Consider the following 26,591-nt stretch of genomic DNA (forward strand, 5'->3'; position numbering starts at 1 on the left):
CACCTCGCTTTGTTTGTTATAAAGCAAGATTGATTTAATGCCCAACAGACAGCAATCCACCTCTCCAGGGCTCATTTTGCAGACTACTGTTTGTGTGAATACGGGAATGTTAATGGATGTTTACTCTCTTCATGTTGTGTTAGACAATTCCTGTAATGCCTGGGAACCTACTAAAATAAAAGTGAGAAGACAAAACACCATTTTCAGAATACAGCTCAAAATACATAAAATAGATCATTAAAAACAAGTAAGTTACAGTGAAACCATTTAGGAAATCACTCAAATCACTTCCACAAATCACTTCAGATCACCGTCACCTTTTTCTAAAATCCTGATTCTGAGTACTATTTTTGTCATGAGCTTTCAAATCAATTCATATGGTCTTTCCCTAATCTCTCGTTAGACCTTCCACTTGTTCCCACTGGGGAATGGACAGTATATTTGGCCACTGCTTTCTAATGAAATCCTGGGAATACATGCACATAACTGAAGCCCTTTCTTTTTTCAAGGTGGTGAAACAGACCAAGTTATTTTAGTTCTAGAATTGCTTAAAGAGATAGTCAGTATCTTGAAATAACACCCCTCATTGAAGGACTGAGGTTTGAGTAATGGCCAGGTAAAATAAACAAAGGTACTAAAACTAGCAGTCTTAACAAATATGTAATTTGTTAAAGACAGAAAAAGTAAATAAACAAATAAAGTTTGCTCAAACAATGCAGTCGAAGACTTCTTCAGTAAAAAAGACAAACTTGGATGTGACGAGAAAATTCTTTTAAACTTCAAATAAACTCAAGCTCGGTACAGGTCTAAAGCATTTTCAGAAACACAACAAAGCAATAATGAAAGTCTGGGCTTCGTGTATTGCAACATTGACTCATTTCCTGAAACATTTGTCTTCCTCTAGGATAAGCACTGCAGCAAATCTTTTAAAGATTTTAAAGATGCTTTTAAAGAACATAATGAGAGGTGCGTTTAGTGAATGTAAAAGGTATTTTGTTTATATGGAAATAACTGGAAAATGCCTGATTGGATTGATCCTAGAGTTTACCAACAGCTTTACAATTGGCACCAAAAAAAAATTACAGTCCGCTCTACATATAGGAATCAATACCAAGGGCAAGTGTTGTAAGTCCATTGCTTTGACATACAGTTACCAGAAGAAATAAACAGCAGCTGTGGTCAGGCTTTTGAAGATCATAGAATGGCAGGCTGCAACTCCTGTGGCAAGCACAGCAAAATGTTTTATTTTATAGACTAGTGGAGAAGACAGAAAAAACAGAAGGACCTTTAAAATAACTATTCTAAAAGCTTCTTGCCTGTGAAATGAACAAGTACATTTTATACTGACAACCCTTTGCAGTCCTCCTAACCTGATGCCAGCAGTGAAACACAGCTACACAGTCTAAGAATTATACTCAAAATGTCAAACACAACAGTCTGCTCTCATCAGAAATAAATTTCAGAAAAATGAGTTAACAAAAGAAACAGCTCTGGCTTAAATAAAACTACTATAGAAAGGGACTACATATACTGAGTGATCATTAAAAACAAAATAGAAAAGGAAAAACATATCAGCATTAACATAATGAAATGTACTTAAAATGACTAGCAAATGCTACAAAACTAAAAAAAACCCTGAAAACATAAAAACAAAAAAAAAACCAAACCAAACAAAAACCCCCTAAACAAACATAAAAACAAGATTGTTTTCTCCCTTCTTTGTGAAACCTAACCAGATCCCTCCCCCTTTTTTTTGAAAATGTGTAATTTTCTGTGGAAAAAACAGGAGGTATTCTTAAGTTGGAAAGAAAACACCAGCATATTAAAGAATTGCATAAAATTTGAAACATTACAAAATGTTTAACAGACTACTTGGCTTTTGTATTTATGTAGCACTTTTACAAAGAACTTTTTAAAATATTAAATTCTGAACCATAAAAAAAAGGTAAAATTAACCCAGAGTGTCTGTAACCTAGAACTTGGCAAGTGTGATATTTTTAACTGCATATTCAGAAATACGCTTCTAAGTAATAAGAGCCATCATGGAGTGATTCATAGCTTCATGCAAAAACATCCCACAATATAAATCTTGTTAACCTTTTGAAAATCCCCAAAAGCTCATTACAAAGCTGCTGAATCCTGGCATAACAAAACCTTATATTAAAGTATTTACTGTCCTCCTAAAAAGTCCGTTACTTAAAAGAAATAATACACTTGATTTAGTTGGATTTTATCATGGTCTGGCAGGCAAAGAAGCATCAGGCAGTGATGTATGTCAAATTAAATTATCCTAAGAAATTTATTATAGAAATATGGGAGAAATAATTTCTCAGCTAATATTAAACAATAAACTGTTCTCCATCTGAATTAATGTCAAGTTTACAGGGTAATGAGCATTACAGTGAAAAGACTCATGAAGAAAATGTGGTACCTTTCCTATTCTATTACTTTTCCCAGTGCTTGGAAACTACGTGCAACACCCTTGGAGACAGTGGTTTTCAAATGGATTTGTTGCACGAAAGCTGATTAATTTTCTTCTCCAAATGAGGGACCTGTTTCAAGAAACGTTGCATATTAAATTCTACTTACTGAAAATATGCATTTATGACATTTAAATTATATTCCCCAAGGTAAGCACTTAATTTTATTATAATTCCTATCTTGATCTAACTTTACGGTCAAACAGAACAGTGTGGATATTTGAGTAGAAGCACAATGACTGAGCTGATTTTGAAGCTCCCAAATAAAAGCAGAGTAAAACCCTGGCCTTACTGAAATCAGTGAAAGAACTGCTGCAGTTTTTACTGGAACCACTATTCCACTCTTTACATTCTCTCTTCATCTGCCATGAAGGTAAAAATGATGAGATTTATTGTATCCTACAAATACTATTTTCTAGGTTTTAGAAGCCATTCTTGAATTTCTTCTTCAGTTCTCACTCCAGTAAATAAAGTAAGATGAAGACATGTCTCCGGGTTTGTCCTACATTTTGGGAGAAAATGTACAGAAGGGAGCCTCCACTGATAGCTATTGCCAGTGAATAGTGATGCTAAACCAGAGTGCTAAAATAGAAAGAACTTTTAAAATTATGTTACACATTAATTTAAAAACACTATTTTCTCAATGGGAAAATAATACTTTCCAACCTTTTTTCTATTCTATTGTGCAAATGTATGCACAAGAAAGAATGTGTGCCATTATTGCTAAGATAGCCCTGATTTTAGAATGCTGATAAAATTTTTTTTCTCAGATATTACTCTGTGGGCAGCAATTGTTGGTGTCAACTTTAAAACTGCTGATGAATGCTGTTGCTGCAGCCCAGAAAACCAATCATACCATGGCCTGCACCCAAAGCAGTGTGGCCACCAGAGCAAGGAAGGAGATTCTGCCCCTCTATTCCCCTCTCATGAGACCCCACCTGGAGCACGGCACCCAGCTCTGGGGTCCTCAGAGCAGGAAGGACATGGACCTGTGAGTCCAGAGGAGGGCCACCAAGGTGATTTTACAGGAATCAAACACCTCTCCTATGAGGAAAGCTTGAAAGAGTTCAAACTGCTCAGCCTTGAGAAGGGAAAGCTCTGGGGAGACTTTATTGTGCCTTTTTAGTACCTGAAGAGGGCCTATAAGAAAGATGGGGACAAAATTTTTAGCCTGTTGCAACAGGACAAGGGGTAATTGTTAAACTGAAGGAAGGTCGATTTAGATTAGATATAAGGAAGAAGGTTTTTACAATAAGGGTGTTAAAACATTGCAACACGTTACCCAGAGAAGGTGTACCCTATCCCATTCACAATTAGGTTGGATGGGCATCTGAGAAACCTGATCTAGTTGAAGATGTCTCTGTTCATTGCAGGGGGGTTGGACGAGACAACTTTTATAGGTCCTTTCCAAACCAAGCCATTCTGTGATTCTATAAAGACAACCCACGTTTAATAAAAACAATGTTTCAAAACAGAAAAGCTAAACTTTTAGATTTGCTTTGTTACTTTTAAGTGTGTGATGGCTCATCTGAAAACTATTTACTTTACCAAGCTTCAATTAATGAGAACAGAATGCATCTGTCTCAGAGATAGTACTCAAAGACATATTACATCCACCTCTCCCTCTCCTGAAGCATCCCTTTATCTCAGTGTTTGGTCATCATCTGTGCTAGTTGTAAAAAAAACTAGTTCAGCAAGTCCTGACACCTGGAATAGGCAGAGTTGCAAAAGCAAACTGACAAACACTGTGTCTACAAAACCTGTAGGTCCAGCTTTTCACTTGTCTGCTTCTTATGACATCAAGTACCCAATATTAGGTGTTCATTAACTCTATCTGTATTGCTGGGTGAACTCTGACTGCATTCTAAGAAAATGCAAGAGTAACTTCGACTTCATTAATTCAGTCTTTGTGTTTCGGTTTAGCTTTTTGCATGCAAATATTTTACCTCATACATTCACTCTGCTTTTTATTTTTAATTTTATTCACTTTTAAGTAAGGGCTTCTGTATTTCTGAAATCCTTCTACGATATCCATAACTTTGAAATTCCCAAAATAATTTTGACAAACTAGAACTCTCTCTATTAAAAGCTATAAGCATGTAAAATAATCACACCAGTATGTGTTTTTAAAGATGAGATGTCAAAATATTCAAAATAATTTTCTTATGGAAACTGCAAATGTACTAAAGCTTAGCTTTACTGTCAAGGTCAAATTCTAAAATCTCCTGTCAGAAAAATTTCTCTACATTGCACTAGAACCTGAAGGCTTTCAGGCAGTACCTACAAGAGGAAAATATATACTGCAGTAAAAACATAACATATGGGGAGAGATATTATCTACCAAAAATACAGAATAATACAGCCTGTTATTTTAGCCAATTGCTTTGGTTTCATATTAGATTCTGCTCCCATATTCCAGTGACTCAGTAACAGACTCTAAACTTCCATTATCACTCATTAGAAAAGGACTCTTGTCTGGCTCTGGATGGTGGTATTTATGAAGTTTAAATACAGTTTGAAAGACTTTAATTTCATCCATGCTTCTTTTCACGTTTACACTCATGTAGGGAATGTCATTCCTTAACCAGAAACAGAAAAGATGAACATCTCATAATGAAAAGTGCTGGACAACTACAGCTGTACAGTCATCTCCATCTCAAACTTTTTTTTCTTGATTAGTTTCTTTGTACATATTTGTTCTGCTGACTTCTGTCAAAAGAAATGCAGAAAATGTAGGTGCTTTCAATTAGGCTTTGTGTTTCACTGAGTTTAGCAGAGCTGCCCTGCCAGGGGCAAGCCCAGGGAGACAGGACTGGTTAGAGTGCTAGTGGAAAATCTCCATAAACCCACCCTCCACAGGAAGCCACAGACCCAACAGATAAGGTGAGGATAAAGTGGGTACACTGTGTTTCCTTCCTCATCTCTTGGCATCACACAGCAGAAGCTATTAACTATTCCCTCCAAAACCACACCAATGTCAAGCCCTGTAGTAAAATGCCATAAAGCACAGTTTAACATGAGACAGGGGAGAGCACAACAGAGAGTTGGAAGAGAACAAGTTACACGCAAATCCTTTGAATTCTTCCAAAACAGGTATTTGCCAAATGAAATCACCATGCCCAGAATATCTGCAGGACAATGCAGAACCACTCCAGCAGGGCCTGCCAATGCAGCCCTAAGGACACTAACTCCTTCCTGATCCTCATGTGGCAGTGATGCTAAGTCAGAGCCTGACACACCAACCAAGGGTCAGTATTCCACTTCATTCCACAAAATGCCTCAATGCCCTCTGCTTCCGTCTTATATCCATCTCTGTTTCAATGGGCAGCAAAGAAACCATAAAAAGACACACCTTTTCATGCTATCAAATAATGTTTTACTATGAAAGCACGTATTTATGTAATACTCTGTTTCTTCCCATGAATTTTACCCTCTGCCTCTTATCTAGAAACCTAAATCCAGAAGACCATCTTTGTTGGTGAATGCAGCTTGCTGGCCAGTACAAATGGACGGGAGCCTTCTAAGGAAAAGGAAAGGATATTTGATCTGCATAGACTGCAAAAATAAGCTGTCTCTTTGCCAGAGCACCAGGAATACAGTCTTGTTAGTAATGATTTTTTCTATATAGCACATGCTGCATTTTACAAACAGGATTTTAAAAGGTCTCTTTTAAGCATTTGGCTCTTGAAATACACATTGACAAACAGTATCAGTAGAACATTTTCTTACGTAAATTGAGAATACTAAAACAAATTCTGGCAGTCTGAAATTCTCTGGCCTTCTACATTATCTCCACATAATAAGCACATCTTTCTACATACCCTGCTCTGGGATTAGATACATGGGGGTTTGACACAGCTAATTTATGTGTAGCCTTCAGATGCTTTGCAACTGGTAGGGATAAGATGGTTAAGGAGGCTTAAAATGGTTAATGGTCATGTCAACTCTGGATCTTCATGCCACCTGCAGACTTAGTCAATAATTCTCTAAAGTGTACTTGGCAATCTATGTAAAATAAGTTTGACTGTCTCACTTTGAAGCTCAGGGGATATATCCACGTTACAAAACAGCTTAGACCAGGATACTCAGCAGAAACTGTTCCTGCGCTGGCAGCTTCAGCAGGAATGCTGAAGTTAGAACTTGCATTTAGAACACAACTAGGTTCTGGAAGGCAAACCAGGGAAGATGAGAGTTTCAAAAATGTTGGGGATGATTACTGTGTGTCCCACATCTCTGTGCTCTAGGTAGAGGAAAGATTTCCATTTCCAGCACCAATGAATTCAGAAATTGTTAAATAAGTATTTTTCAGTAAATATTTAGTAATAATCACTCCAGAACAGCAAGAAATATTGCATAGGTGTTCTTATGAAATATGATTACCTGACATACTGCTGGGAGTTATGGATATGTAATCATTCTTGTCCTTCTTCCGTCACCAATGTCACCTGCCACAAAAAAGGAAAAAAAACCCCATGTAATATGTTCATAAATGCACATCTGCAAATTACCATTAACATTTAAGCAAGATGGAACATTCTGGACCTTGAATAGTGTGGTCCATGTCTGATGGCTTAACACATTAAATTCAAAGCACCCTGCTTAGCTGTATGAGGTAACAAATGTAAATCAGGTCCAAAGCATGGTGGACTGGAGGAGCTGTGGCTAACAGTGATTTGGAAGCAATGTCTAAAGGCTTGTGCCTACTGATGCAGAAAAAAAAATATTTTTACCCACTTCATGGAACACTTTCCATTATTTTTTTTTTCAGAAGATCCTTTAAGTCTAATATGTAACTTTAGGAGTAAATTGGTTTCTACTTTACAGTTTCTAACGATACATGCACATTACTCTCAGGTTCAGTAAAAACAGAGGATTCAAAGGAATTAAAAATTCTCTTTTACAGTTACACCAATTCTTCCTCAGTCATTTGAAACCCAAAAGTCTATTGACTTTTACAAAGTTCTGAGATGTAAATAGTAATTTTACTCATTTGGTAGAAAACTAATTTAGATGTATTTAATACTTAACTTTTGAACAATGTAATCTTCTATTTTATTATTGAGACACCTGCAGCTGTGAAGAACTGAATCTGGCATTATAAAGTTTTGGTTTTAATATTTAGGCTGTGTCCCCCTTTCATATGTCCATACACATACACTGACATACTAACTACACTCTTTTTCTGTTTGGTAGCAAAGATTGAAGCCCTGCAAACTAATTTAGAGCCAGGAAAGAAAGTCATGGATACCAGTTAGGATACCATCCTTCAGCCATGTCGGTATTTATACCAGCCCTCATGTTTTTCACACAGAGCATCACAGGCAGCATGCCCTTGTTCAGCTGTCCCTGCCCAAAACACAGTGCCCAGCTGGATGATCCCAGCTCACTTCCTAGTTTAAGCGCCAACAATCCAACCCAAGCAGAGACAATCCTAAAGGCATTACTCCCAGAATAGAGACAAGATCTCATTAGAATTTTTATGTAAGAAATCCCCGGCCTACAACTGACCCCATTAATGCCTAATGTTTGTGGAAAAGTAGCCTGAGAACAGAGTCACGCTCTCTGGAACATCCCCCTGCACTCAGCACTGGTGAGGCCACACTTCAAGTACTGTGTTCAGTTTTTGGCCCCTCACTTTAAAAAGAACATTGAGGTGCTGGAGCGTGTCCAGAGAAGGGCAAAAAGGCTTGTGAAGAAAACACATCCTATGAGGAAAGGCTGAGGGAGCTGGGTTTGTTTAGCCTGGAGGAGGCTCAGAGGGAACCTCGTCCCTCTCTACAACTCTCTGAAAGGAGGCTGTAGTGAGGTGGGAATCAGTCTCTTCTACTGTGACTGCAGTGAGAGGACCAGAGGAAATGGCCTTCAGCTGAGCCAGGGGAGACTCAGATTAGGTATTAGGAAAAGTTTTTCACTGTTAGGCCAGTCAGTCATTAGAATAGGTTGCCCAGGGAGGTTGTAGAGTCACAATCCCTGGAGGTATTTAAGAGACGTCTGGATCTGGCCCTGGGTGGTGTGCTTCAGTGATTTAGTGGTTACAGTGTTAGATCTGGATTGATGGTTGGACTGGATGTTTTTAAAGGCCTCTTCCAACCTTGCTGATTCTATGATTCTATGATCCAGAAACACCTGTCTTTTAATATTAGTGTGGAAGTGACATTTTAAAGAGGAAGTAGAACCTCTCTTAAATTGTCCTGATCATCATTTTATGGTAAGAAACTGAACTTTGTTAACAAACTTGGGGATTTTATTTCTCTCCATCCATCCATCCAGTGCCATAGCCCTGTCCGTATTTCCTCTTGGCCACCGTCTCCTCACACAGGGAGTCTTTCCCTTGAAATAAATATCCTCCCCTAGCAGCAGGCTGAACATCGAGCGCATCTGCTGTGTCTAGGCAGGGGTCAGAACGAGACACCAGGTGAGCCGCACTACCGGGTAATTAATGCATCTGGGACGCGGCCCCGCCGCTTCACCTCAGCCCATCGGCCTCGGGGGCGCTCCCACACCGGAGGCTCTGCTCAGGTACTCGCCACCCGAGACGGGCTGAGGGCAGGGCCGTGCCCCGCGCCCACCGAGGGCCGGCCGCCCGGGAGGCGCAGGGCAGCGCCGCAGGGAAGAAGGGCCGCAGGAAAGCGCCGCAAGGAAGAGACGCCGGGAGGAGCCGCAGGGAAGGGAAGGGCCGCAGGGAAGCGCCGCAGGGAAGGGCCGCAGGGAACGGCCGCAGGGAAGGGCCGCAGGGAAGCGCCGCAGGGCAGGGGCGCCGGGAGGAGCCGCGGCCTCCCCGCCCTCCCGAAGGCAGAAGCCGCCCGCGGCGCAGCAGCGTCCCTTGGCGGCCGCAGCCCGAAGCGCTGTTCCCGGGCTTTCCCACCACTCCGTGCCTCCTTGCCTTAACCGGGCATGTCTGCATCTATCTTTTAAGTTAAATTAATTGCTACTCCAAAGGTCGGAATTGCTCATGATTAACATTAAAAAAAAAAAAAAAAAAAAAAAATCCAAACCAAAAATTAAAAAAAAAAACAACAAACCAACCCAAACACCAAAAAAACTCAACAAACAACAACACACACACCCCCCCCAACCATAAACACGTATACACCCCCCTCTCCCAAATTTAAAAAAAAAAAATTCCAAACAAACCCATAATCATAAAATATCCTGAGCTGGAAGGGACCCACAAGGAATGTGATCCTGATGGGTACCTTCCAACTCAGCAGATTCTATGATTCTGTAATTTTGCAGATGACACCGTGCGCCTGAGAGTGTTACCTCAAGCTCCTAGAGCTCTAGCAGGCTTGGGACCATGACCAGTTCCCTGACGACACTGTTCCAGTGTCTGACCACCCTCTGAGTGAAGAACCTTTTCCTTTTATCCAACATAAATCTCTTCATGCCATGCCCTCGGGTTCCCTCACTGGTCACCAGAGAGGGAAAACAAAAAATATGCACCAATTTATTTTTTCCTAATTTCCTAATTATCTGAAATTATTTCTCCCGGTAGTATATCATATTTAATAGAAGATTACTGATTTCAAGATATAATGTTCATTCTATTTGCAAAGCAAGCACAATGCAAAACCTACTTAGAAGTTTTACAGCAAGAACCTCAACATGAGGAAGAACTTTACATGAGGGATGCAGAGTACTGTAACATGCTACCCTGGAAAGTCATGGAGTCTCCTTCTCTGGAGACATTTAAACACACCTGGCCATGTTTCTGTGTCACCTGTAACCTGCTCTAGGTGACCCTGCCTTGGCAGGATGTTTGGACTGGATCATCTCCAGAAGTTCCTTCTAACCCTAACAAGTCCGTGAACTGGTAAAATATCCTCCAGCATACATGTGACAATGTGTTTTTACCTCCTTGCTTTTCTCCCAAGCAAGCCACCCAAAACTTCATCTGGGCTCCTAGAAAAGACTCTCTTTAATCTTATAAGGGAAGAGCAAATACTCTGCTTGGTATTTGCCATGTACAAACCACACAACCAGAGGCGACAATGAAAGGTCTTTTTTTTGCTACTGACATCTTGTGGAACTTTAAAATCCTTCACAGTTTGTCAATTCTGATTTGAAAGGATACAAATTTAGATCAGGCCTCCAATTAAAATCAGACTCTGACCCATCCCACCATGTCATGGGACATCGTGAACCTCAACAATAAGACATTTCCCAGAATTTAACTGTGGTTTGGTGACTCAGTGACACACAAGCATACTTGAAGTAAACAATTGAGTGTTTTAAACAAAAATTCTGCCCCTCCTGTAAATAATTACTTACTAAACCTAAAATTATTGGTTTTGTACCAATCTATTAAAAAGGACAATAAAAAAAAGGATAAATACAATGTTCTTCAATGAATTCTGTATAAAGAGAAAAATTCTAGTTATCCTGGGAGTTTTGCCATTTTCCCTGATGAGACTAGGACTTGGCATAAAAGCAGCTGTCACTTGTGTAAAAAAACTAATTACAAAATGACTGTAAGAAAAGCTGGTCTTTTGTTTAAACCATTACACTAACGTATCTGGCTTTGGCAGTCTTCTTGTGTGCCACAGTTTAAAATAGAGAGTGTGCATCCTCTTTTTCCCTTCATACCTGCCTAGAGATAAAGTTTCTTGGAGCAGGTCTTGATGTTGCTGTAAATGTACAGCATCTCACCCATCTGGCATCTCCACTAGGTCAATTTAGCAACCGCCGAAAGATCCACAGTAAATGAGCTCATTTGTAACACCTGCTTCGTCATGATGATTTTAATCATCATTATGATGATTATTTAAACCATTAATTAAAATAATAATAAATAACAATTAAAATCATAATGATAATTAAAGTATTTTATGATTTTAATAATATTCTCAAATGTCCTGGGATCTTGTCTAAAGGATGCTTTTATACCGCATTTTATATGCCAGAAGTAATTTCCTATTTTTCTTTCCGAGGAATGTGGCCCATAGATGGAAACATTGTGGAAATTCAGAACTATTTATCCATTCTGGCATATACATAGCACAGTCTTCTGAAGGCACAACACAGCTTCTACTCCACATGAGCAAGAATATTAAGTGGTGCCTACATTAATTATAGCCAGTTCCTCTTGAAGGCATAGTTGTGTAAGATGTTGGAGGAAATCAGGTTCTTTTTAAGAGTCTACAGCTAAAAAGTACGTGAACAGGCACAATTGGGAAGGATGTGGATGAGTCACAGACTACATCAGCCCGGTAATGTCTGGGGGTCTTTACAGATACTGCAGAGCAAGTTTCTTTCTTGCCAGAAGTGACACAATTTTTATGGCTAAGCTTTGCTAACGTCATAGGGAACAGGGAGCAGGCTTTGTTAGATTATCTTTTGTGTATTGAGCACTTACTTGCCCACAAAAGAGTTACCCAAGGTCTCATGGCTCTGAGTCACAGTCTCTGAGCACGAAGCACTAATTCAGAGGCTGCTATCTCACACTCCTCATGACCTCCCTGCCAGAGAGCTGTGGCGGCAGACTGGGCAGTGTGCTCCTTCTCCATCACTGGGGTTATATCCTACATTTTCTTTCTTTTTTTTCAAACAAGTCCTCATGATCATATTGGATACCTCAAATGAAAGCAGCAAAAAACATACTCCATCCTGATACTGAGTGTTGCTTCAGATCTACAGCCCTGCACCAGGAGAAGAATATTCTTACACTGCCCCAAAATAAATTTTAAAAAAGAGACATGTTTGGAATCTTCAGCTCCTCCAGCCAGACTAGGGTGATATTTGGAATTAATTCTCAGGCTTTGGTCTCCAATAAAGAAGCACTGCCTAGCCTAGCCAGCTACTGCACATCCTTATTTTTTCCACAGTGAAAGGTGAGTAACCAGTTAGCATTAATCAGTGCAGTTAGGTGTTTTCCCACTTTCACCAAGTGCCTCCTCCTTCACATGAATGCATCAGATTAACCAATGACTATATAAAAGGAGTGCTGCCCAGGGGATGAAGGTGTTTTAGACCGTATTCTGAGGCTTCAGATTTAAGTGGTGGCTGCCAGTCTCCTCTAGGCCAGGGCCAGGGTAATTTTGTGGTTTGAATCCTGGTTCGTGTCAATACCATGAACCGCACACCTTTTCTTGTGTGCCGTCAGGCACACAAGCACACATCAGGCTTCCCACTCATCAAGCAGCTGCACAGGGTGGACAAGCACTGCTGCCTCCTGTCTCTTCTCAAGGCAGGAACAGGTGGGAAAAGGGATCTCGCACCTTTCAGAAGCACTGACAGGCTGCCCGGCTCCTTGCAGGACTGCTTCTTGACATCCCCTTTTAAAAGCCAGAGAAAGAGCTATGGAGCAACCCAGCTCATTTGCACGAGTCCCTCCTGTAACCCTACCTGCAACCACCAGCGTCTCTGGCTTATCCCTGGCACTCTTACACAACACTCTTACACATCACTTGCCAGGAGCTGGGCTGCCTCCAGGGAGAGCAGCCTTGTGCCGAGAAGAGGGGTGGGCTGCTAGCAGACCCGGGGATGGGGGGGGGGAGCCTGCCCAGGTCCTGGGACACAGCAGGGAGCTGACGAGGGCGCTGAGAGGGATAGCAGAGCGTGTAGGCTTTGGAACCGGGTGCAGGGGGAAAGTTCCATCACAGTCAGAGCGCCCCAGGACACCAGCCCCTCATGCCCTGCCACTACACAAGTTACGGCACTTCATTTTTCCTTGGGGGCTATCTTGGCTTGGGGGTGATGAGTTGTGGGATGTATCATCCGAACATTTTGTTCTGCAAACTCCCTCTGTGAAAGTGGCTCTCACTTTTAAGTTCATCTTTTGTGAAAAATCCAGAGTAGCAACTCCACATCAGGAAAAATTACAAGGTAGCCCATAGGCTGTATTGATGCCTGACTGAATTTTTTTGTTTCAGTATTTAATATTTCAATATTTAACAGCAAAGCAAAATTAGTATTTTGGAGCAAGTTGTACAGAGGATTTTGGAAGTTACACATATTCAGTATAAAATGTACTAGACCATGGCTTACGGTACATGGTACATTTATCATGAGCCAGCAGTATTTCCTCCCTTGCAAAACATAATGAACCACTGTGCATTGCACGAGAAATAAAAATCTATCTAATTTTCCAAATATGTTTAATGAAATGCACCCATAAGAACTAGCTTGTAGGCACAAGCTCAGAAGTGGGCTTTGACTCATGTTTTTTATTGCTAGTATAGCTCAACTCACAAGGACACAGAAACATGCAATAAAGCATAAAATCAAAACCACAGTGCACTATCTGTATAATACAGATATTTGCAGTCTATCCCAAAACATAAGAACAAAAAGGCAAAGAGCTATTGAGCTTTCTGATAGGAATGTCCAGTAGTTCTGTGTAATATCCTCCTCACACAGACTCAACTCGTGCTCAGCTCTGTGCAGGCATCAGCAGATTTTTTACAGTATGAAAGCCAGAAAATTATTACATTCAGACAGTAAGTCTCATAAAAGATAATGGTAACTTCACTGTTTTACATGTTTTTGAAAGCTCTTGTGTTTCAATAAGCAGATCTGCAGGATGAACACTATTGATTTAGACAGAAAAACTAATTCTTCCTATAGTCTCATTGTGATAAGGCTTTGGATCTGGCATATGGTTTGCAGGACAGCCTGATGATAAAGCTGTTGATTTGAACATAGCTACAAAAAAAAAAAGACCCAGCACCGCAAAATAAAGTAATGCAAGACAAAAGCAAGATAAAAGTAGTTTTTATGATTTCATAAAAACTTAATGACTTACTGTATTGGGGTAAATATATATTTTTATAAATGGAAAATAAAATAATGCAATATTATGCATGGAAAACATAATAATGCATTTCTTCATAGGCAAAAAGAAACAGAGTTTTAGTGTGTCTGTTGGTTTCCCAGTAGCCTGAACAGATTAGAAAGGCAGTTTCATAAGTATCATTGATAGAACACAGAGGGAGAGTGTAGTATTACCTTTAAACCACCTGGGCACATCAAGCAGAAAATGGAATATGTAATTCTCCTCTTGCCCTGTACTTACAGAAATGAGTAATGTTATCTCATTTCCAGAGTATCTCAAATCACTTATTATCACAATCTGGAGCTGCTGACTGCCCCTAAGATGTAAAGGCTCTAAGAAATCTACTTACACTCAGCTTAACACTCAGTCAGCATAATGGGCTGCAGCCTTCTCTTCGCTGTACTTCATCCCCTAGCAGAAATGTCAGCTCTCTAGCACTTTGCTTTGGCCTACTACTTGTGTACACAGGAGGGCATGAGAGGAGCACAGAACTGGAGACAGCCCTGTTTAGCCACTATTTTGATAACCAGGGTCCTAGTGCCTGTGAGTGACTCTCTTAACACGAAGTGTTACTGTGCAAGCTTGCCAGATTTGCAAAAGAGTAGCTGATCTGTATCTGTGAAATAAGTGATGTTTACATCATTAAGTATTTAAGCCTTAATTCACAAAGACCTCTACCAACTTGAATAAATATCCAGTTGAGCAAGGACCCTGGAGGGCCAAGAGTGATAGAAAAGCAAAGGGGGGTAATACGAAAGATCTCTAATTTGAGTGATTATTTCAGTGGTTTTTTGAGACACTTCATGGCTTACGTGTTCTTTCTCCAGCACATGGTGTTCTTTCTCCAGCACATGGGTGTTCCATTCAGACAACAGCTTTGACATAAAACTTTTCTTTGTCTGTTTTGTTCTGTCAACTCAGGAAACATTAGCTCTCCCTAAAATTTCAACAAGGGACAGTTTATCTTCGATGCTAATTTCTCTTATTACTCACTTAGAACTATATATTAGATGAAGGTTGTCTTGAATTACCTACCTACTCTGCAACTGACCAGTGTTAGTTAATCCCAAAGACAATAAATTTCAAAGACTTTCCTTGAAACTGGGGAATTTCCCCCCTTATGATGGAATAGATTAAGAAAAAGAATATTTTCTAAATGTCAGGAGGGGAGGTACCTGGATGAATCTTGCTAACATGAATACATTTTGTCAATGTATCTTATATATGCCGTGTCTAAAAAATCAGTGAAGCAGAAATGAGTATGTTCTCATCTACAAATGTCACTCTGAATAGGGATAAGAACTACCCTAAAGATTGGTACTGGCATTTATTTGAGCTATTTTCAGGGATTCAGATATGAAATGCAGAATTAACTCAGCTTTAGGCTTTCTGCTTTTCTTAACCAGAGCCTCAGAAAGTCACCACTTAGCTGAAAAAATGAATTCTAAAATGAAAAAAAAATTCTAAATGAAAAACTGTTATCTCTATTGCAGGCTTTGAGTTACAGTGTGCAAATATATAGGACTTTGCAGAAAACCTTGGAAAAGAAAACAAGAGATGGTTTACAGCTATGGATTTACACTCATGCATTTTGTCTATTGTGTGACTTGATGAGTTTCCAAATTTGATTCTATTTTTCCTAAAAAATGATAGCTGAATTGCCAAACGACTGAATTCTGAAATGTTCGACACAGATTCCAGACCTGAAATATATGGCCTAAACTCAATTATAATTGGGGGAAAATTTTGAAGGAGTTGATTTTCAACAAAATTTAAGTAAGAGAACGAGAAGTTAGTTGTTTTCTGAAATCTATATCCCTAGCCAGCAAAATCCATGGTGGGTGAATAAAGACTAGCTAAAATCTCTGCAAGATCCTTTCCACAAAGTCACACTGGGAGACCTGGAGCTTTTTCCTGCCATTGCAGATGTGGCTCAAGGGAAATGGGCATCAGAGGGTTGGTGAGAGTGTAACACACACCAAAAGAGGACAGTGCATCTCTGGACACATAGGTTCAGGCTTTATATCAAGCAGTAAAGCAGAAAACTTCCCTGAGAGCACATTGAAAACACACCAGAGACACAAAAATGTATGACTAGTAGAAAGGGAGGGACAAACACAAAAAGTTAAATGATTAAGGGGCTGGACCAACTGTTCAGAGTTAACTATGGCTTGGTGAAGTGACGAGGATAGCCATGCTCAAAAGAGAGCAAGGAATGGTGGAAGAATGTGACTGCTATGGGAAATTTGGTCAAATTATGCTAATGGTTACTGGTGGACATATAATTAGGTTAGAAGGCAGCTATATTTAAAAAGAGAAATTTGTGCCTGGTTTTAATTGATATTTTGAAATGGAAAACTCCATATTGCTATTTCTGAGGTTCACCCAAAAGCTTATTTTTCAAAAGAAAAAATTCAATGACTTCAGTAAAAATTAGGCTCAAATTGGAGAAAGCTTTCTGCAAACATTCCCTGTAAAATTTCAAAATACAAACCACATGTTTCATAGATACATAAATACATTTATAATTATTATTATAAATAAATAAAGAGTTTCAAGTTACCTGGCAATAAGCTAATGGTCATAAAATATGACTGTACTAAAACTATCTAAATGCCCATTTGCTTCTGGTTTTGGGCAGACAAAAGTCATGGAGAGAAGGAATAATACTTGTGAAAATGAAGTAGAAGCTCTTATTTCACTTTTTTTAACAGAAAACTGCTTGTACCCTCTGTAATGGCTTTGTCTGTATAACCAGCACTGCATGAAGTTAACTGGATTTCAGCTGAGTATCCTCACAGCTCAGAACTTACTGTATTCAAAGTCCTATTCCTTCTTAATATTTTCTTTTTTGAGAGCAAACACATTATGGCATATTCCCAACTAAATAATTCACTGATTTAATCCTTAAGGCAGGCAGAGTTTCCTAAGATGTGTGTTCTAATCTCTATCACTTCTTATACCATTTTCCTGACCTCACTGGGGGCACAATGCAGAGAGGAAAGGACAGCTACTTCTTCTCAGAAGATGTCTATATCCTGATATTAAGTAAAACATTATAGATGTGTGCCTGCTTTTGTGTGCAGACTGGAAATAAATGGCATAGCCTAAGTGTTATCAATGGCCTTTCAGTACGTCTGATAAAACAGTGATTTCTTTTTTTTTTTAGACCTCTCTTCTTGTTTGCTGCCTCATTTACAGCTAACAATAATAGAATTAAGCCCAGAAATTAAAAGAAAAAGTTTAATCGCTGATGATTTCGCTATCTCTCCCAAGCAAACAACAAAAGTCCACAACCTTTTAACCTTTTCCATCCTATTTGCTAATTACTTATTTTCTAATTAACCATTATGCATCTGTCAGTGTGTTTTAAATTAAATCACTTTAATTGCTAGTAAGTAGGGTTTATTTAGTTCCTGGTATGGCTGTACGGGGTCATGAGTGGGGAGCTGTTGAACCACTCTGAGTTACAGGTGGCTCTGCAAAACTGCTGAAGTTGCTGAAGATAAAGAGGAGTTAAGCTGCTTTTCTTAGGTGATTTGATTTTAATGTCTACTGGCATATTTCTAATGGATGAAAGTTTACTGCAAATAGAGGAGGGCATTTTTTATTCCTAGTATGTAGATCACATCAGGCATTGATTTGTTGATTGAAATAATTTTTAATAAAGGAATACTTATGCTAATAGTTCTAGAAAATGCCCGTCACCACAATGCTTACTTTGCTGTATAGCAGAACTCTTTGAAATGCAACACAATTATATATTAACAGCTGAATTTCAAAATAAAGAGAATAAGGAAGACCTAACACATAGGACACAGGGATTTTTAAGTATGAGGCTAACAGTCAACCCACTTGAAAATCTACATGCAAAACACTATAAAAACTGGTGATGGCTTTAAGGATAGACGTAGTGTTTAATGAGGACAGACGCAAAAGATTTTGTTCTCTGTAGGACAGCCCCCTTCTATCCCTTGCATGACCTGACTCACTTTGCTAACCCTGCAGAAAATACCCACTTTTTTGCTGGGTTAGTGAGTTGAATTATCCCTGTGAGGTGGCTGGTGAGCACTGCAGCTGGCACAAAGTGGCAGGAGACCACAGCTGCTTGAGACAAGGGGAGGGAGATGAGGCTCACCCTGTCTCATAAAATGGCACGCCAGAGGAACACAGGACAGGTTAATGTCTTTTGTAATAAACTAGGACTCCATGTATTGAAATTACTTTTTAATTGTTAAATTACTTCTGAAGTTTTCTGAAACACCTTTGAAGATTGTAAGTTTTGCACTCTGAAAAAAAGCCCCTAAAGACAATACAATTCACTATAACTTTTTTTTGTGTTTAGATCCTTAGACCCTGAAGAAAGGCACTAAAAAAGTGCTAGTTGTATGTTCTGGAGAATGACAATATGAACTGGTACGGTCAGTCTTCCCTTTAGCACTAAGTAAGGTCATGAATCTAGTACTACTGAGACATAAGAATAAATTTCCAGCAAGAATCCAAGTCCACATCATTGCCAAGTTACCTAAATGTAACAGTGGGTCAAATGAATAATAAAGACCATGCACTTGAAAGCTGACAGATTTAGCAAGCTGAACTTCCCACACAAACTTTGTTAACATCACTAAAATCCAAGATTAGCCTAGATGTTAAATACTTTCTTCCCTGTTCCTACCAGAAAAAATTAAGTGTATGAAATTAGGAGTAAAATGAATAAAGAAATAGAATAAATAAAGTAGTTTATGGAGCACACCACAATAAGACCTACAATAACTCTTCCAAAAGACAATCTTACAGAACAGTGAGGAAGCTGCATCTGACCTCTTCAGCCTGCTATGTCATCAATGCTTTTACCTTCGGCTATAGACTACCAAGACACGGCTGGAAGATTCTGGTGCAGCATTTTGTTGCTGCCAGATTTCTACTACTGCATTCACCCTGATGCCTTCCCTGCTGATCTCAGTAGCTCTACACCTCCACAGGCAGCATGCCTGGGAAGCTCACCTCGCCACTCCCTGGTCTGTGCCACTGCTCAGCAGAACACCCCATCTCTGCATCCGCTGTGATAGCACTTTCACTGTGGGACAGCTCACAGGCGGAGAGGAGGAACATGAGGGGCTGCGGAATGATGTAAACAAGAACAGGAGACTTTTAAATTTATAACAAGGAGCTTTTGGATGGCCTTCAGGACAGCACAGCCTGTCAGAGAGAAGCCATGAAAAGCTCCACAAATAGATGTATCTGCTGTACAGAGAGTGAGGATACAATCAGAAAGCTTACATTTGCTTATAAAATGTAAAGAAGCAAAGATACAGCAATGGAATTGCAGTAAGACTCAGAAAGATATTTCTAACAGCTGATTCTGAATGTGCTTTAATATTATATGACCCATCATAATGTGATCCATATTGACCTGTCCTGAGATGATGAAGCTTTGGGCAGGTGTTCTAGAAGCTTAGACTGCTAGAAAAAGCCAAACCACTGAAAGAAACAACAGCTAGTAGGTGCATGGAGGCATAGGTCCATGCTGGAGACCTATGGACGCAAGGAGTCCAACCTCTGGAAGGACAGCATGGAAAAATTGAGGGGGGGGAAATTCAACTGTAAGGCTCTGTTCAGCACCACCTGCTTCCCCTGAGTTGTACATCTGAAGTTGTTTTGCTTTCCCTGGTTTGTCAGTGGTTGGCTAAGATCTTTCCAGTTTCACTATTGCCTGCATTCAACCCCTATTTAGGACTTAAGGCGTGTATTTATCAAAGCAGTAAAACTAGGGATCTTGAAAGGGCAGAGGGAGGTCAGTACGGAAGCAGCATCCTGACAGTGTCAGAAGCAAAATCCTTGCATGAGCAGTCACACTTTCCCCAGAAAGCACACCAAAAATCACATGGAGGAATCTTATCCACCCCTTTTATTAAGTTCATTAAACTCTCACTATAATAGTGTTTCATGATGGCTATGTGCCTGAGGTAACACCAAGGTATCAATCTGAGTTTCTTTGCTCTCCTGAGTTAGTGGGATGGGCCAGGCTTTTCTTTTAGTACATAATTCTCTCTCTCTCCTTTCTTCTCCTTTCCAATTTCCCAGTTAATCTCTCTTTCTATTCTAATTTCACATCTTGTTTGTGTGACTGTGTGACAGGAAAACTGGATGTAGCATTTAATTCCTGAGGATCTCAGATGTAGGTGTTCCACTGCCAAATGCCAAAGCCATGATCCAAATGGCTCCATCTCTGTGTGCTGCTCCTGTGCATCTGCTGCCTGACAAACAGACCCTTGAAGAACATAGCTGCAAGTAGGGGCAATCACCATTCAAGGAAAACTTTGTTTTAAGACACCCAGCAGAGATGGCTTCAAAGGTTAGCAGAAAGATGCTGAATCCCACCTGATATGGAGCCCCAGGGGCAAGACAGTGATAAAGCACTGAGTGCTCCCAGAGGTGCAGCACACTGAACAGCTTCAAGGAACTGAAGAGTTTTCTGGTTAAAACTCTACATAAACACACAGCACTGGTAAGGGATGGAAGACAAAAATGTGAGGATTAGCCAAGTCAAGTTACCAGATGAATTTTCTCTGCTTTTCTCAGGAAAGATTGCCTTGAAAATAAGGGCATTAAGAAAGCCAAAGAGAGTCAAGGGAGAAGCCTCAAGCAAAGCAAGTCCCAAACACAAGACAAGATAGAAACCACTACTTTTTCAGTTGATTTCAGTCCTCTATTTAGCAGCATTTCTATTTAACTAATATGCAGTTTAATTTTAGCCAGACAATCAGAGACAGTTTTTATGCCACTCACATCAATCAGAAAAAGCAGAACAGGAAAGCATTCTTTTATTGTTGATACTGAGGCTTCCCATGATTTATCTCAGCAGTATCACATGGATATTGAAAAGGACAGTGAAAATACATGATCTTAGAAGAGATATTCCACATACTTCCCACCAGGCTTATCTGGAAACATGCTAAAATAAGCATCAGAGACATTCTTTTCCTATTGCTTTTCATAGTGTCTCAAGCAGAAAAATATTAAGTGTGAAAAGGAACACACCGATCTAAATTAAGGATGTGAGCATTTTCCCATCCACTGATGGGAAGGACCTAATCTATCAGAGCAACTTTAGAATTAATAAGTTTCATAAGTATTAATATATGGATCTAATCTACATTCAGTATTATCCAAATTACCTTGTGCTGAAAGAACAAGTTCTGTATAATGAAGAGAAACAAACGAAGCTCACAGAAAAATAATTAAAGTTAGGGAGTTGCAACGGGAATTGGAGTCAACACTGCTTCATGTTCTGTGTTGAAAATTTATTCTTATGGTTACCCAGCTTCCTCAACCATAAGGTGGAGATGATAATACTCACTTCAGTTCCAAGAGTATGCCAGTAAGATCTACAGATAAGCCACCAGAACTGCTATTATTGATATCATATATGCTTGGCATGCATTTTTTTACTTCAAAACAGCTTTACAGAATGCATTTCTGGTCTACTCTCAGTGTTTAGGGAATCACTTTTTTAGACTTCAGAAAAGTTATTCTCAATTTATTTACAACACTTGTGCATAGTCTTTGCCATTGACTTTATTTTACAGCTTATTAGTTTGATGGGATTTTGTTCTCTGTATGATGTGGGAACACAGGAGTGCAATGATTCAACTAACACCAGTTTTACCAACAGCCAGATTTAACAGGCTATTTCTTGTTGTATCCTATAAACACAGTGAGCAGCCAATCTGATAGCTAATGATGCAAACCATAAGCAGAGGTAGCGTTTTGTGCCAAGATACAATATGTGGAGATTGCAAAAGCTCACAGTGAAATTTCTGTGGAAAAAAATATACAGCATGGAGGTTTCTGTTATTTTGTGCAATTCAAAACAGAGTATCTCTCCTATTAAAACCTGATAGATTAATCAGAAAAAACCCAGAGATATTGACAGAATGAGAGAACACCTCGTATTGTTCATGGAAGGTATCTGCAACCAACTGCGGGAAAACTTATCAGAACAGGATTCCCAGATTTATTTTCATGCTCTGCCATCCACTAAGAGACTTTGGTCTAAATGACAAAGCAGATAATATGGGAAGCACAAAATGTACTAGCTTCTGGAGAGGGCTTATTTTTTAGTATCTGTGAAGTTGTTGAAGAATCTTACATAAGAAGTTATTTATAATGACTTAAAAATAGAATTTTCTTTGAGGTATCCTATCCAAATTATAGAAAAAAAATATTTAAGAAACAGGATGAGATCTGTTTTTAAACCAGGCTTTAAAAAAAAAAAAAAAAAAAAAAATCTTTGTAGGTCTCTCCAAAGGGAGACTGGTATACTATCAGCATTTTCTGAACTGGCACAGAATCTACAGGGGATAGCAGATTATAAAATGCTGTCCTTGATGATATACAGACAATAAAATGAAAAAAAAGGCTTAAAAATTCAGAATGAAATAGCAGAGTTGGCAGTAATGACCTGATTCACAGTTCCTGAATGCTGGAATTTGACAATACCCGATCATTAGAAATGCCTTAGTAACAAAGACATCTCTCCTGAACAAACTGATATCGCTACCATCCATCAATTTGCTGGAATTTCATAACCACACTAGGCTTAATTTCTCAGGTATTGTGGTCAGCAGCTACAGCCAAAATATGTGTCTCTCTTCCAGTTATCTTTTTTTTAAATCATATATCCTTTTGCTGCATTTTACAAGTACTTCTTCATTTTGATTTTATTCATCCTTACACTTTTTCTGTAGAATAATGGGCTATAATTCATGAAAAATCTGCTCAGCTGTAGAAATAAGTATTCTATTAAATTCTTCATGACAGGTTTAAGATGTCATTGTCAGCTTTAGGATATTTGCCTGTATTAGTCATCCTGCCAGCATTAAGATAGTAAGAGAAAAGATAAGGGTATGCTGGAAGGCCCAAGAAGCCAAGGGAGTCTTTCTACTGACATCAGCTATTTTGTACCATGTTCCTCTAGCAAGGGATTAGGAGACAAAGAAGTGCTTCTCATGGCAAATTCTGTACTTCTTCATTTGCACTCATTTTCATTGAGCAGGCTTAATAAAGTCTACTGGGAGTGCCACTCCTGCACCCTTTAACCAAGTTTCAATGATTTCAATGATGGGTGAAGGGGAGCTTGGCAAGAGATGGACAAGTGCCACAGACAGGGAAAGGGGAGGGCAGAGGACATGCTGGGGAACACAGTCACACAGGGCCAGCAGGACCCATCCTGTCACCTGAGGCCAGGTTTACAAGGTTGAGATGGATGTGGAAAAAATGAGATCAGGGTGGGGAAAAAAGCAGTTAGGGGTGGGTTGTTTATAAGGAATGAGACTGGAGCAGAGAAAAGAGGTACAAGGGCGGCAAAAAGGAGGGTCAAGAAATGGCAGGAGTAGTAACAGCAGAGGCAATTGACATTAACCAGAGCTGCTTGGGGGTAATGACAAGGTGGGGACGCACTTGAGTACTGCAGCCTGTTGTTTCTAAATTGGAACAACCAAGCAAGCCTGTTGTTCTGAGCACATCACGTGTGCTGACCTGCTGGTGCACTCGGGAGAGCTGAGTGGGATGGGCACAGGGGAACATCCAAGGCGGATGGATTAAGCATTCGGTGTTGTCGTGGTGGTGCATGTACCAAACCTGACAGCATCAGCCTCTTCCTGACCTTCTCCTCACATGCACACCAGCAGAAGGAAACCCTCTCCCACCAACACTGCGTCATCTCCCCGAAATGGCATCAGCTAAATTGATAAAGGCAGCGGCACTTTTCCATTGGCATAGCTTCGTATGTATTAGGGGCTTTGCCAGGATAATTTCCCTAGCTAGGAGGGGATGATTATTTTTAGATGTCTCTACACAACATATGTATACTGGAAAAATCATCTGAAGTCATTTCACTGCTTGCCTAATCCCAAAGAAGGAGTTAATGTCTTCAAATTCAGTAAAGTGGAAGAGAAGGTAATGAAATTGAATTGCCCATTTCTTCACAAAAATGCTACATGAAATTTTTGCATTCTTACATTGAAAGCATTATTTTGGGGACAATAGGGACTTAGCTAGAAAACTAGGCAAAAGTCTCTTCCTTCCAAATAGTTTTTTCCACTGGTGCTTTTCTAAAATATCCCTTAGATCTTTTTTCAGTTTGTTTCATAGAGACAACATCTTCCTATAAGTATTACTGCCTTTAGATACTGCACAAATTATCCTTAAAAGGAGTATATAGTGCATTATCCTCACAGATATCAAATCCAAGTACCCCCACTCAGAGTGTAAACTACTGATATTGAGATAACCAAGCCTTAGTTTTCCAGCAGACAGATGTGCTGTATTTGGGTGCCAGCTGTGCTTCTGAAGTTTGGTTCGAATTCTGAAGTGAGATGACACAGAGCAAAGAAGAAATCATATATGAGTCATTATTCTCAAAAACAAAAGCGAGTTCTACAACTCTCAAAGAGAGCTAGATGAAAAGAAGAGAAAGGGGCTTATTCATTAAGGAGAAGACTTAGTAAAATTCAGAGACCAGCCTGCAGAAAGAAATCTGATTGGCTCCACACCAAGACACCTACAGTAGATATAAAACCAGAAAAGTCACAAAATATATTAACTCCTAATAATTACAAGGTTCTTCTATTAAAAACTGTTCCATTTGAACTGTTCCATGTGCAGAGACAGTGACTGAATAAACCACTGAAAAATGTCCACCTGCATTCATAGCACATTTACAACTGAGCAAAATGCTACATTCAATGCTACAAAATGCAAACAATTGCACAAAGCAGCATAATACTGAAGAATCCAGGCACTCCTAGGAAGAATCTGAGATTTGGGATGTTAGTCATTGCCTGCATATTTCTTGCTTGGTTTAGCTACTAGAATATTTAACGGTACCATACATTCTTTATTAGTGTTCTCTCAGGAAGACTGGTATTTTATACATTGTGTGTTTGTTAATAGGAAGAAGATTTTAAGCTGCTAAACAAAAAGTTCTGCTTGTTAGGATTTGTTCATCACTGAAATATCCAAGAGTTTGGAATTAGAGCAACCTACATGCAGTGTCAAAAATTACATTTACAAGGTAAGTAACAAAATAACCTGTATGCATTTTCTGTTGTTGTTTCTGCTCAGTGGGGAAAATTTCTGACATGCAGGTAAAAACTTTTTTTTCTTAGTTATAAGCTACTGAAATTCCCAACAAATTTTGAAATAATTAAATCAGATGGAAAGAACTTGCACTAATCTTATTTTTAAAAAATCATGATGAGTATATGGGCGGATGACTTTCCATAATTCTTAGCCAGTGGTAATCACAGTTCTCCTGGTCTTTGATATCACACTCAGATTTTATTTGAGGCCCAGATATAACATTTGGCAGCTTACACAAGAATGATCCCAAGTGAAACCCTCTTGACAACGATTGTCAGTTCCCTGTTTCAGGTGGTTGAATAAAGATGACATTCACCTGAATTACTTCAACTTTGCAAAACCAAAAAAACAACAAGCAGTCTGATCCTGATCCTGTTCCCATTTAACTCAAGAGAATTTTTCTCTACCCACTGCTTATATTCTTTCACGGAAAAGCAGAGATAGCTCAAGGCAGCAGGCAAGGTAGGCAGCAGCCTGGAGCAGAAAGCTGCCTACACCACCCAGGAGAAGAGAAGCACGGTGCTCATTTGCAATTCCACAGCCCTCACTGGTGCACTGTCTCACAACTCAGATGCACTGCCTGAGATCAAGGCTTTCAGATGAAATTTCACCAGTCTATGAGTACCCATTGTTTATAGGTCCCAGCTGCTCTGGAACTGGACAGCTGATTTCTGAAACATTCTTCTGTATTACAAAATTATTATTACCATGTAAATAATCTCCTGAAGAAATCTAAGTTTGTATATTCTCACCAAATGAACCCTCACGTGATGCTGGGCAGCGCTTGCTTCTCTCAGTACTTTTTCACAGCTGGTAGATATTTTGTTTTGTCTTGTTTTGTTTTCTAAATCTGTGTAAAGCAACTCCTGACTGAATTCAGTTCCAGGCTGCACAGATTTCTCCCAGAAAAGACTGTTGTTTTTTCTGTGTTTTCAGGGAATATTTAAATATTTTATATAAAAAGAGAAACAGCTTCAGCAGGGGTGCTGAGAGACCCCCACTGTGGCTAATTCTACCTACCTCTCAAGGAAGCTCACAGTCAGATGTCAAATCAGACAAGATGAGAGACAGGAATAGGAAAGCCTCAGTGCTGCCAACCTGATCTGTTGTGCATAGGGCATTTCCTCCTGGTTTCAGGAGACAGGGATGGATATGACTTGCCTGGCTCCAGAACTGAACACTGTCAGCCCCAA

At 39.5% G+C, this 26,591-nt stretch overlaps 1 protein-coding gene across 15 annotated transcripts in view; it reads right to left on the reverse strand.

The window, feature by feature from the left end:
• Positions 1 to 26,591, reverse strand: part of THRB (thyroid hormone receptor beta) — a 169,717-nt gene that overhangs the window by 43,628 nt on the left and 99,498 nt on the right. For all 15 annotated transcript variants that reach the window (XM_069007303.1, XM_069007305.1, XM_069007300.1 and 12 more), the window contains one exon: positions 6,861 to 6,925. In XM_069007303.1, the coding sequence (XP_068863404.1) occupies positions 6,861 to 6,867 (7 nt within the window). In that variant the 5' untranslated portion in view covers positions 6,868 to 6,925. The remainder of the gene's footprint in view (positions 1 to 6,860; positions 6,926 to 26,591) is intronic.

The sequence above is a fragment of the Aphelocoma coerulescens genome, chromosome 2, assembly GCF_041296385.1.
Source record: "Aphelocoma coerulescens isolate FSJ_1873_10779 chromosome 2, UR_Acoe_1.0, whole genome shotgun sequence".
NCBI lineage: Eukaryota > Metazoa > Chordata > Aves > Passeriformes > Corvidae > Aphelocoma > Aphelocoma coerulescens.